Consider the following 13,919-nt stretch of genomic DNA (forward strand, 5'->3'; position numbering starts at 1 on the left):
ACCCGAAGGACGTCCCTGGATCAGCCCGAGAAGAAGACGCAGTTCGGTGGAGGAGGGATCAGAGGTCTCTACGTCGCCGTCGACGCCGAGAGGAAGGTAAAACCCTAACTATAGGGGAAAAGCCTGGCGGCGCGCTTTGAGCAGCTTTATTGATTACTTGAAGCAAAATTACAAAGAGTCTCCCGGATAAAGCGAAGGGCGTTGTTGAATAGGAGGAGGCATGCATTGTAATCGTGTTGATGGGCCTGGTCAAGTACTCACTTTTAAGAGAGAAACAAAACTTATGAAGTGGGGCATGGCTTTTTTTAAACGAGCCAAAAGAATTGTCATTTTCATTGATTAAAAGGAGAGTGAAAATTGACCAGTTAATTGACGGAAAACTGGACTAAAACCCATACAACTCAATTCACATGACATGGGCATCACCGGCTAACCTGGCCACTAACATGAAACACACCATGACGACATATGCCAACATATGGCCACACGCGCAAGCAAACAACAGCTTCGACTTTGACAATGAGCCTCACAAGGGAAACATGCAGGACTTGCGCCGACTGTGCCCTCTGCAAACAACCACCGGTTGCCTGTCATCGTCACCACCTGGACTCACTCCACCGCAGCTACGACTTCAAAGCAACGAAGCAACCTACATAAGAGCACCTAGGACACGCTGGGAAGAACTGACTACCGAAGTCCTGGCCGCGACCCAAGCTCCTCTTGACGCCATCATCGTTGCCAAAACAAAAACCACACGCCCCACGCCCCAGCAAACCACACGACCAAGATGCCGCCATCCATCGGTCTCCCGGTCATAGCCGGCTCGAAGACTAGGCCCCCAAGAAAGAGAAAGACGTGAATACGCCTCCATAGCCCGATCCAGGGAATCCGAGGTTTCCCTTCCAAGCCGAGGCCATGAGGAAAGCGGTGAGCACACCTCCACAACGACGCTTCCAAGAAAAACCACGACACCGGACGTTGCCGACGCCGGTTCCGAAGAAGAGGATTTCTTTCATAAATGCCTCGACCACCTGCAGCCCACATACCGCAACCCACCGTCACAATTTAAAAGAAACTCAAAACGTGATACAACAGCTAATTACATTGGGAGAATTAGTCATCTCTGTTTTATGGATTTCTGGATCTGACAGTTTATTCTTGGGCTTGTATCTGCAATTCCAGGTCAATTGTTCACCCTGATCGGTCATCGATGCCGATACGGGAAGCTGTGCCCTTTCCAGCTTTCTGCTGGCGTGCTGACGCGACGCGGTTTCGCGTCCAAACCGTGTGTTGGTCAGGTCCGCTGCCTCCTGTGGAACGCTTTCAGTTCCCGCCTCATCTTATCTAGTAGGTCGGGTCGCTTTCCGTTGCCCCCGTCCGGCGGTGTAGCAGAGGCCCATGTTGCGCGGCTGTGGACCATGATGCGCATCGGGAGAGACGTGCCGCGCACTTCGCTTTCGTCGTTGGGTTCCATCGGTCGCTGTCTGCGCCAGCCACACTTGCAGTCAAACTCGCACGCCGTTTCTTATTATTCGTTCTTATACTACCAGTATCCATCGCAAATCACAAAGAACAGATAAACGAATGGTGTGATTGTATGTCCGGATGGTGCTAGGATGTTCCAGTTCTACACGCATGTCATACGAACAAATCGAGAAACTTGCCGTCAAAAAAGCAAATCAAGAAACATGTACTCCCTCTTATCTTTTTTACTCCGCATATTAGATTTATGTCAAGTCTAATTTTATAAAGTTTGATCAAATTTCTATTAAAAAGTATCGGCATCTACAATATCAAATATGTATACTATGAAACTACATTTCGTAATGAGTCTAACAATGTTAATTTGGCGTTGTGAATGTTAGTACTTCTTTTTGTAAATTTGGTCAAAGTAGACTTCAGATAACTTATTATATGCGGACTAAAAAAGACCGGAGGGAGTACTACAGTTTCTGCGCAAGCAAAGCATAGATCCGTGTAGTGCTGCCAAGGCTCCAAAAATCCTTGCATTTATATATTTACCGGATTTGAATGAATGCAAAGAAAACCCATTAATCGTCATTCTCATTCCTTCGTAACAAAGAAAACCGAAAGTGAACCAGACGTTTTGGTGAAGGAATGCAGTTTTGGTGAAGGAAATTGATAATAAACCTGAAGAAACTGAATTACATTTTACCCGTTCGTCCCAAGGCGCCCCTCCGCCCACCAGCAGAGACCTTCCAGAAACAGCACGACCGGATAGACGCCGCGCGCTCCTATTTATACCCTGCCCGCTCAGTCGCCTCCATCATCACCCAACAGCACTCAAGCAGAGCATTCCATTCGCCTCCTCCATTGCACGGCCTGAGGGCGGGAGCACGGCGAGCATGGGGTCGAGGTACGAGGTGGAGGTGACGGTGGGCTCGGCGCGGGACCTCAAGAACGTCAACTGGCGCAACGGCGACCTGCAGCCGTACGCCGTGCTCTGGGTCGACGACGGCCCCAAGTGCTCCTCCCGCGTCGACGTTGACAACGGCGAGAGCCCCGAGTGGGACGAGAAGCTCACCGTCCCGCTCCCGCCCTCCGCCGCCCGCCTCGAGGACGCCGTCCTCCACATCGACGTCGTCCACGCCGGCGCCGCCGAGGGCACCAAGCCGCTCGTGGGGTCCGCGCGCCTCCCGCTGCGCGACGTCCTGGACGACGCCGGGCTCGGCGGCCGCGCGTCGCGCTCGCTCCGCCTCAAGCGGCCCTCCGGCCGGCCCCAGGGCCGCCTCGACGTCCGCGTCGCCGTCCGCGAGGCCGCCCGCTACTACGACCCAGCCTACACGCCGCCGGCCTACGGCCAGAGCCAGTCCCAGTCCCGCGACCCCTACGCCGCCCCGGCGCCGTACGGCTCGGGCGGGTACGGGTACGGCCAGCAGCAGCAGCAGCCGTACGCCGCGCCGCCGTCGGGCTACCCGGCCGCCTACGGGGCCGCCGCGCCCCCGCAGCCCGCCGGGTACCCTGCGGCCTACGGAGGCGGCGCGCAGCCGGCGTACGGCGCGGCCGCTCCTGCCCCCGCGTACGGTTCGGGCGGGTACGGGTCGGGGTCGGTGAGTGACCCTGCGCAGAAGAAGAAGGGGATGGGGATGGGGGCGGGGCTGGCGGTGGGCGCGGCGGCCGGGGTGCTGGGCGGGCTGGCGCTGGCGGAGGGGGCGAGCTACCTGGAGGACAAGTTCGAGGACGACGCGGCGGAGAAGGTGGAGGACGACCTGGCCGGCGGCGGCGGCTACGACGACGACGACTACTAGAGGAAACGATGGGGCACCTCTTGAGAGATTGTTGTTGTATGCGGTGGCGCTGACTAGCCGCCAGCATCTTCTTTGCTTCTATTCTGTCTGGATTTGTTGAATAAAGGCGCGAAGGAAATTAACAATGAGTGTAGCAACAGATCGAATTCAACCTTTTTTATGTGCCTTCCTTTGGTGCTTCGAGATGATCTGGTGTAGGGGTTTTTTTTGGAGCTGTTCTGCTGTTGATTCGCCCAGATTGATGTTTTTTTAGCAGCGGTATGAGCCGTCACGTATGTGGGTTGTGGACGCCTCTGGAGTCATTGATACTCTTTTTTAAAGAAATAAAAGCGTTTAAATTACTAAAATAGTAATGTATTATGGAGCAAGTACGCTTTCAAGCAGCTGCTGATGCATCCATCCATCTACCTCGGCGGTTCAAATCTGATCGACTGGGCCAAGTGCCTTATTGCTTGGAAAAATGTATGCACACCCAAAACTGCTGGGGATCTAGGTATCAAAAACCTACTTTTTCAAAATAATTGCCTTCTAATGAATTTTGCTTTCAAACTTCTCCAAAAACCAGACTTACCATGGGTCAACTAGTTTTTTCAGCACAACTCTCTAGACTTCGAAAACAAATTTCACAGTCTTTTCTACCTATGAAGAATCGTAAACGAACAAATTCGAACCCTCCGCAAAATCTCCTTTGTCCTTACCAACAATGGCACATCCACTTTCTTCTGGCTCGACGCTTGGCTTCTTCCGACTCCGCTAGCTGACACCTACCCACACCTTTTCTCCCACTCCACCCCACCCTCGGTCCTGGTTTCACATGTCATGCATTATGGTTTACTCGCCACTCTGCAGAATCGCCTAACCAATATTGCTTCTGTAGAGCTTGCGTCTGTTTTGTCTCTGTTGCAAGATGTTACCACCAACGACGCGCCCGACGACAGGTTCCTCAACCACGGCTCTTCCTTCTCCTCGAGGTGTGCCTACTCGTTGCTTTCCTCCGACCATGAGATCTATCTCAACGTAGGGTACATCTGGAGTTCCAAGGCACCTATCAAGGTGAAGATTTTCGGCTGGCTTCTCTGTCGTGACAGGTTGAGTACGATGGCGAACTTACATATCATAAGACCATCACCTCTGATTCGGATTGTCCGTGGTGCGCCCTCACTCATGAGAACACAACGCATGTCGCCATCCTTTGCCCATGCGCGGCACAGGTTTGGTCCCTCATAGGGCTGCAGCCCCCTCACTCCATCGACCTTCTTTGGGATACTACTACGCCGGTCGGCCTCGACATCAACATTTGGCCTACCGTAGCCCTCGCCATCCTCTGGAAGCTGTGGGACTCCAGGCACGCTCGTGTCTTCCGCAATGAGCTACACACACCCCTAAATACTCTTCGGAACATTATTTCGGATTTTACGCTTTGGGACTTCAGATTTAAGGACCCCGTCAGTAGGGAGGCTGCCGTGTCTTGGCGCCTATACCTCTCCTCTCGTTGTAACCTTTGATATAACTTGCCCATTGGGCCTTTGAGTAATATATTCAGGTGGGGATCCTCTCCCCCCGGTGATTGTTCAAAAAAAAATTGATCGACTGGAAGAAGGAAGCAACCCCTGCTACGGCACAAGCACAAATCCTCCACATGAGCTTGACATGATGACGTTGAGTCCTTCACACCGACAAACTGTTGTTCAACACAGCAACGTTGCCTAGACTGGCTTTGCTTTTATTGTGTTTGTAAAAATAAAAGTTAAGGATTGAACGGTTGCATTCAATAAGGACGATAACAAATGAAATGAGTTGGATGAAATTGATGATAAAGGGGGCGTAAAATGCAAGTGTAATCCAGAACAGATGACATAATGTGACTGGATTCGTGATGTTTTCAACTACCACTTGGCTTAGAAGCCAATTATTATCATACTGTCTTGTGCATACCTATTCCGAAAAGCTCGGAGAACAAAAAAATCTTAGGGCTCAAGCATGAAATCTGGAAGAGGTTCACTTGACCGAAAATTCCTAAAGCTCTGCTTTGAAGGCTACTTATCCTACTAACTTCAGATGTAGTATATAATAGCTTGACATTGAGAAAGAAGGACATCTCTAACATTCTATTAAGTATCACGTAGGGTTACCGAAGTTGTGCTACCAAAATAAATATCAACTTTCTTACATGATCACAAATAGTATCTAAATCAAGCATTCAAAAGTGAATGCAAAGAAAAAACCCTATGCACACACAACATGATAGAGATGGATTATCCTTTGACTACATTATAAAAATTACATTAGCTCACCTCAGTTGCAGCCTGTTTGGGTTTTTATCTAATACCTTGCTAACTTGACAAAACAAAGATCTACACAAACGACATGAGAGTAAGCGAGTTAATATTAATGGACTAATGCAGCCCCACGATGTTGGTATTGCTGCTGAAAACAAAAAAACAAATAGTAATAAGAAAGGTAAAATAATACACAATGTCCAAAATCAATCTAAATGAATTGCAGCAGCACAAACCATACAACAAAAACTATATTCAGTTCCCTTAGTGTGTGACAAAGCCTGCCTAAATTTGTCCACTTCTCTTGAGTGTTTCCTTGTCTCAAAGTTGTACCGCATGTCCAAGTTAAATGTCCCGAGCATCACCTTCTGGTCCCTCCAGTACAAAAAGGAACAGTGCTATTTACAGAGAAAATGTAGCCTAGCTTGCAGACGATGGAATGAGAGGAAGTTGTACTACATCATCCAGGCGGCCATCGAGAGACAAAAAGTCACTCGTGGCATGTCGTGTTGTCGACGTTGCCTCCCTCCTTGCGAGTAGTCCTTTCGTCCACCTTGCAACTCTTTCTATAGCGGCTGGCGAACACGAGGTACAAAGTGAAGTTTACCAGGGATAGCATGCCGAGAAGGAAGATCCAGCCCGACCCCAAATCCACATTGTTGGACTTGGTGACCGCGCTGACAATGATGTCCTGGAAGTAGTTGCCGAGTGACTCGGGTGACATGCAAAACCACAATTTATTTGTTCTCATAGACACATAACTTTCAACTATTTGGGCCAAATTTAACATAATATTTAACATTAGGATGTGCAGCTCACTTCTATTTGCGGTGACCGTGCTGGCCTTCCTGAAGTGCTCGACCGGGTCGGCGATGGCCATGGCCATTACGTCGAGGACCAGTCAAAGGACCATGCTCTGCAGCTTGGTGGGTTTGGTCGGGTGTCCAATGATTCGTGCCGGGAATTGGCAGATGGTCCGCTCATACAAGAAGGTAGTGGTTGCGACCATGAGGATGTTGAAGACTCGCATGCTGGATATGCCAAGATTGAAAAAACCGCACCTAGCTAGGTGTGGTTCGGCGCACCGCGGTTCCCTACACGATGGTGAGCAACGCCAGCTGGGTGTAAATAACGGAGTAGAGTCAGACAGGGAGGGTCTGTAGGATGCTCTTCACTTGATAAGAGGTGTGAGGCATTTGAAAAAGCTCCGCGGAATTGGTTAGGAGAGATGGTGAAGGTCGATGTGGAGCAAGATGGGTTTGCATGAGGAAAGGACCTTCGGGTTAGAGCTAAGATGGGGGTGACTGAACCACTAAAAAGGGGGATCTTCGTGGGAGGATAAGCAAGGGACATGGTTTGATTTCACATATGAAAAAAATTCCCTACTTTTGTTTGGATTGTGAGAGACTCATGCATGCCAATGGTAGATGTGAACCCTCGGTTGGATATTCCGCTCAGTGGGCGTTTATTATCATCCGACACTCCGAGGTGGATATTATCAACCTAAAGTTCCTCCTAATGCGTTTCGATGCAATCTCAGGGCTAAAGATAAATTTCACAAGAGTGAAGCAATGATCGTGGTATGTAAATTGGAGGACCAACTGAGGGTTGCACCTATGATGAACTACAAGTTAGGTTGGTTGTTGTGGCTTCCGGACAGTTGCAGAAGGATCCATCCATCTACCTCAGTTGTTCAAGTCTGGTTGATTTGGAGAAGGAAGCATCCCCTGTTGCGGTCCAGACAAATCCTCCATGAGCTTGAGACGAGGACGGTGAGACCTTGGCAACGACAAATTGTCAAACACACGAGACCCCCGAGTGTACTGTCTAAAACAACGTCTGTGACAAGCTTGGTATCGATCAGGTGAGAACAAGGGCATCAGAAATCCATGTTGTGGTTTAGGATCAGTGGCAGCCCTACCCTACAGGTACGACGTTAAACACCACACATAGAATTAGATTTGGGCAACTGTTCCTGCACCACCAGCCCATCACAGTGTTTATCACTTGGGTTATAACTGATCACTAGAGGGTGACGCGTGTTGTGCATCATATTGATCATAGTGTTGTCCGTCATGAGTTAGTCGGCTATTACGGTTAGAGGTGAGTATTTTCACACCGAAAGTGGAAGAACTGAACTTGACCGATATTCCTGGTTATTCAGTTTATGGTATTCGGTTCCCTGTTTTAATCACTAGTTGTTTGTGTTCATCGAAAGTTTTCATTCTAAACTAATCGAATTGACCATCGGACCATTTACACTAAAATGTTTCTCCTTTTTTCTCTAACTCCCTTACTTTAGTGGCACATGCAGGCCCATGTACGATGCACATCCCCCACAAAACCCAGTTCACTCGTGTATTTGCCTCTCGGAATTACTCTCACTGCACTAGTTTTCGTCCCAAAAGGACTCAATCTCTCAACCTAGTCGTCTTTTGACCTTGAGGTTAGATCTATTGCCACAAGTATTAGCGCAGCGCCTAGTCTTTCGGTTCTAACTCTCCCCCAATGCTAGCACAACGCTAGTCTTCCACCATGAATCCACCATCTGAGAAGCCCAAAGGAAAGATAGATCGAGAAAGCAGCTACCTAACAGCTCGGCACAAAACCAACAAGCTAGCGCCACTCCCTCATTACTGCACAAAGTAGAAACCTTCGTGGCAGATAGTCCTGTTTGTGAAGCAAGTGACACATCAACGCTGTGTACTGGATATTTAATGGTCGGAACTATATGCACATTTCAGTTTTGCTAAAGCACATCTAGATGTGCTATAAGTATTGCACATCTAAGTCCTATGTCATTGATTTTAGGTTAAGATTTGTGCAATCATTTTCTTTTGTCTATTTTCTTTTTCTCCCTAGTTTAATTGAGTCACTTAGATGTGCAATAATTAGGGCACATCTAGATGTGCCTTAGACAAACCCTATCCTTTTACATGTGAAACTAATGTGTGTGTGTGTATTAATAAGGGGTGTAAAGAGGCTAAGGTAATACCACAACTTTAAAATGACAAAGTGACGGTAATTAGAAAGAGAATGGAAAATAAATTGCGGCATCGTAGGGGCGGTGAAAACTAGTCGGAAGAAAATGGAGAGAAAGAGAGGGGAAAGAAATAAAATGCAATAAGTAAACATAAATACAATGAAAATAATAATTAAAACATTAATTTAGGATATCTAATGAAGTTTTGTTAAAAAGATAGATAAATTATAAGCCGAGTGTATTATGCCGGACGCTCCGCTTATATTTACTATAAGCCAAGCAATTTAGGCTTACACCTGGCTTATAGTGTACGTCATCACGGCAACCACATCCATGATTGCCACATGGCAGAAAATTGTACCGAGTATTTCTGAAAGCCGTAATCTTTCTTGGCTATATGCCTAGTTCCATATATAAACGAGGTGTATCTTAGAGCCGAACTCGGCTTATTGTCAGGTACGCGGCGGAAGTACTTCACAGACGACACAATAGTGCACAATACTGGCACGATGGCAAACCCAGCCGTTTGCTACTGTTTTATACTTGCTCATGGAGGGTGTGATACGCAAGTCGTGCAATTATCGTCTGGTCAATGTCGTCCCTGTAGATGTGCTCGGTAGCTGAGATCTCATTTTTTTACCATGTGTTTTATATCGTGTACTCCGTTAAGTGTCCTCTAAGCCAAATATCATCTGATAAAAGACTCTTGCCTTACCTCTTGGTACAACAAATGTATTTCTAGTAATGAATCAATCCAAAATAAAAATACAATTAATATGTTGCCATGCATATTGCAGGCCACTGTGCTACCTGGTTTGAAATACGAATGGAGGTGTCCGTGGTGTTGATTTCGCCGCCGCACTTTAATTAAATAAGCCAGGTTGGAGAGAAAAGTATGCATTTCTGGAATATGCGTGGCAACATATTATTCTCAAGCCAAATAAACAGCACTACATCCAGAACGCAACGGGTGAGAAACACCTGAGGTGCTTAGACACCGGACATGACCTAGTGCTACGGTCGTAGATCTCCAGCTCTCCCTTGCGGCTGTGCCTAAGGCGAAACGTTGTGACTCGGAGCATGCGGCCATGGGACTCCATCCCCTTGACGCAGTCCAGAAGGCAGAATCTGGCGTTGCCCATGGCAGTGAGAGTAGGCCCATGATCAACCGCCTGCTGCCCCTCACTCCACAGCTTGTCCTTGGCCATCTTCCAGTCGAGCTGCTGCTGCATGGCCAGGGCACCAACTGCTGTGCTGCTACGGGAGACGACTCGGCAGGTGCCGATGTGGCCGTCCTTCTCGAGCCCAACCCACGCATCCAGGTCGCCGTCGTAGTAGCCTTGGCCGTTGAAAGGCAACGCCCACTCCCCGTGGCACCTCCACTCGCCGTCGCCGGAGTTGAAGGAGAAGGTGCGGGCGCATGGACCGCCGGCGCGGCGACACGGCCTTTGGAAGGCGGACACGAAGACGGTGCGTCCGTCAGGGTGCGTGGCGTAGGAGTTCACCCTTTCGTCAACGTCGAAAGGCGAAGGCGTGACGCTCCTCCGTGACCAGGCCTGGCATGGGATCACACGGCTCGGATCCTTGGCCAGTGGCGGAGCCAAGGGGGGGCGAGCAGGGGCCTGGCCCCCTCTAACGATCGAGGAAACTACCTATAGTTAGCGGTAAACGTATTAAGTTTATCTACTTTCACGTATCAGGCCCCCCTAATCTCAAGTAATCGGAGAAAAGGAAAGGTCCACGAGAAGCCACGTACTGGGCCCTCCTTGTCTCAAGTGTAAAAGCGGGAAAAAGAATAGGCCCATAAGATGCCTAGCGGCCTCTATTAAGTCTCGTAGGCCCTAGCGTAGTTAAGACTCTGCCGTGATTAACTCAAGCAGTTAGCGCTGCACCGCTTCTTCATGAGCCCTGGCAGTCGGCCCTGCCTACTCGCGATCAGATTTTTGCTCTTTTGATTGTGTGATGTATGATGCCAATTCTGCAAATTGTAGATCAGCGGTTATAAAGATAAAATGCCGTCAAACACCATAAAATTTATTTCATTTCGAAGCGTCAATGGAAGACGACTTTGCTTTGACATTGCATGATAATCCTAATCCACATGAAAATAAGGTTTAGCAGCTAAGTTCTCTTCCGATGAAACCAGGGCCGGTCCATATATATCCAGGGCCCCGGGGCGAGACGACAAAATGAGGCCCTTATGGACAAATAAAAATTCAGAATGCATTCTATTTCGAAAGCAATTCAGTACATAGCATAGATTCATGGTCTAGAGAACTACATTCTAATAGCATGGAAACAATATAGTTCTACAAAAGATCGCTCTTCTAAGGGGCATAAAGAGACAATCATCTCGCTCTTCTAAGTATGAAAACCTTGCCCAAAGTGATAGCAACTGGAAGCGTTTGTGTTATCATGAGATATAATGTTAATGCCTGAGAGCTTACATTAGATTCTATTTTCTTCAATCTGTTCGTTACTCGATGTCTTCACCCAAAGAAAATGTCTCCAAAGCTTCCTGAATATGATGATCAGATATGTGCATCAATATTTATTTCATCCAACTTTGCTTTCCTAATGCATAAAGTAGCAAGACCATTCAATCTTTCCTGTGACATTGATAATCTCAAATAATTTCTCAATAACTTCAACTTTGAGGAACTGCGTTCAGCTGATGCTACAGTGAATGCTACAACAAATAGAATTCGATAAGCTATTAATATATTTGGAAAAGAGTCTATGTCTCTAACAAACTCGAAAATCTCCATAGCACGCAATGGCACATCAGATTCTGGTATAGTCATTTGTCGTAGTCGTAATTCCGAGAAGAGATCATCTGATTCAACATAATTTTGAGAAACCGTTTCTACAAATTTAGCACAACATTTTCGTAATTAAATATCATTCAATAAAAGTCTTTTGAGCTAAGTAAGAAGCCAAATATACTTCTGAACACTTCAAGTTATTCGAAGAACTGCCGTTTCTAACTACCTTTTTTATAAAAAAATGTCAATTGAAGCTTTCGGTGAGTTTACTAGTTCATCTCTTAAGTTTTTTTCATTTCCTTTTCTCATTAGTAACCATTTTTTAAAAGATATGTCACCAAACAATTGTAGAAAAGCAGTCAATACAAAGAACAAAAGCACCTGAATATGAGCATATGGCTTGATGTCGAATTGTCGATGTAGCTTCCCAGATCTGCAAGGCTGAAACACTCATTCCCCATCCCCCCTTCTCATCCCTGGATTCAAAGAAGCTTTGAATTACAGGCCAACAGAAGAGTATGAACTAGGAAGAGAAGAATTGGAGGGAGACGTACCAGCTCTGATGCGGTGATGCCTCAAACGTCTACTTGATGGGGAAGGTTGAGGATGCAAAGAGAGATGATTGGGAAAGAGAATAGCACCATCGGTCTCCATTAATGGGTGCAAGGGAGCGGCACCTCAAATTTGGAAGTGCATGGGAGCGGCGGCACTGTTCTCTGGAATTGGAGAATTTGGGAGAGGAGGCGAAGAGACTGGAGCTCGACGAGATTGATGGAGTGCTGCCGCAGCGGAGCGAACTAGCGATTGTTTCTTTCGGTCCGTGAGTGCTACCTACGTGCTGGGCTTGGGCTTCCTTTTTTTTCCTCTTATTTTTCTGGACCTAAAGACAAAAATATCCTAATACATAAACTGTACTACTACCTGGGCTGGGGCCCCTACCTCCCAGGGGCCCAGGGCGGTTGCCCCGTTGCCCCGGCCTATGGGCCAGCCCTGGATGAAACTACTTTTCTTTTTCATTTTATTGATTGACATCGTAGAGCTAGATTTAAACTAATTCAAATAAACCATGTTATATAACGCCTAAGTGATAAGTTTTTATAGTATTATGATAGTTCTTTTTTATCATTTTATATAGCGCCGAAGTGGCAAATTATTATATTAAAGCAATATTATTTTTATTTCCAACAAATTATGAACTTAGCTAGGTCCCTATATTGGAACCGTAGCTCTGTTGTTGAACTTGCCCTCCCCCCTATACTCAAATTCTGGCTCCACCCCTGTCCTTGGCGGAGGAGGACGTCACCTCGACGGACTGAGGCCGTGACTTGAAGTAGTATGCGAACGCGCACAGCGCATCGGCGGCGGGCACGAAGACGTTGGCGGCGCGAAGCAGCGCGTCCGGCAGGGAAGGGCCGGCGGCAAGGCCCCCGGTTGCCGTGTCGTACGCGAGGGTTGCTGGGTGTTGGCTGCTCGCCGCGAGGATGTGGGTGCCCATGGAGGTGAAGCTCATGCTAATATATGGTGCCGGCGAGACCAGGCGTTGGGCAGGGTGGTCGCTGAGGATGAGGGCTGGGCGTCGTCGTCGTCGAGGTCGATCTTGCGGATGGTGTAGCCTCCGTCCCAGTCGTCCAGCACCAGGTAGAGGTGCTTCTGCCGCTTGTGCTTCTTCAACCTGGTGCTCGGCTGGCCTTGCGCCTGCCGCTTATGCATCCTGGTTTCTCCTCCGGCGATCAGCTCGCCGGAGCTCATCTTCTCCTGGCTCGTCATTGAGCCGAGATCTTGATTTTTGAGACGCCTGCCAATCAATCGAAAACAGTACGAGATCTGAAATCGGTGCGTGGTGGGTTTTGCAGTCGATCTGTAGTTATCTGCCGACGCAGTGGTGTATTTGTGGAGCCTGCTTGTGTTTGCCTAGTTCAAATCGAAGTCGGATTTTTTTCCCGAGTTCCGAAACCGTCTGTGCCTAGTTGATCCAACGCGATCAGCGAAACCGGTGGAAACTTTCCAAAACCTGGAAACGCAGGTACTCCCTCTGGTTTTTTTTACTCTGCACATTAGGTTTATCTAAAATCAATCTCAATCGACTTTGACCAAGTTTATACAAAAAATTATTAACATTCACATAACAACACATTTATTAATAGATCCATCACGGAATATATTTTCATATTATATTTATTAGATGTTATAGATGTTAATATTTCCTAATATAAATTTAGTCAAACTTAGCAAACTTTGACTTTAGTTAAAATTAACGTGCGGAGTAAAAAGGACCGGAGGGAAGTACGCTAAAATAGGACGCCTGCAAGCGTTTCCGTCCATAATGGGCCAGGATGCCATCTACTTTTTTTTTTTTGAGACAAAGGATGCCATCTACGTGTAGTACTATTCGGCAAACCCTATTTGACGCTCGTTAGCATCAGAATGTTGTGCTTTCGCTGAGGGAGCCTTCGGTTGGCCCGGCCCATGTACGGGATTAGCGTTTGCCGTTTGATGCGTTCGCTGCTGCTTCCTTCTCTATTCCTTGCGGGTTTTCATTCGTTTTTCTTCTACGATTTTTTCTTCCAGTGTACTCACTGTTTTGCCCGGTTTTCGGTTGTTTTCTTCCTGTTTTTTATTTTTC

General features: G+C 47.6%; 1 protein-coding gene and 1 pseudogene across 1 annotated transcript; one reads left to right on the plus strand and one right to left on the minus strand.

The window, feature by feature from the left end:
* Nucleotides 1–2,180: 2,180 nt before the first annotated feature.
* LOC125515737 (protein SRC2 homolog) lies at nucleotides 2,181–3,394 on the plus strand. Its single transcript, XM_048681244.1, has one exon. The coding sequence runs from the start codon at nucleotides 2,367–2,369 to the stop codon at nucleotides 3,267–3,269; it is 903 nt and encodes a 300-aa protein (XP_048537201.1). The 5' UTR covers nucleotides 2,181–2,366; the 3' UTR covers nucleotides 3,270–3,394.
* Nucleotides 3,395–6,038: 2,644 nt separating this feature from the next.
* The window catches only part of LOC125516584, a 75,170-nt pseudogene continuing 67,289 nt past the window's right edge, over nucleotides 6,039–13,919 (minus strand).

Source organism: Triticum urartu, chromosome 6 (assembly GCF_003073215.2).
Source record: "Triticum urartu cultivar G1812 chromosome 6, Tu2.1, whole genome shotgun sequence".
NCBI classification, from domain to species: Eukaryota; Viridiplantae; Streptophyta; class Magnoliopsida; order Poales; family Poaceae; genus Triticum; species Triticum urartu.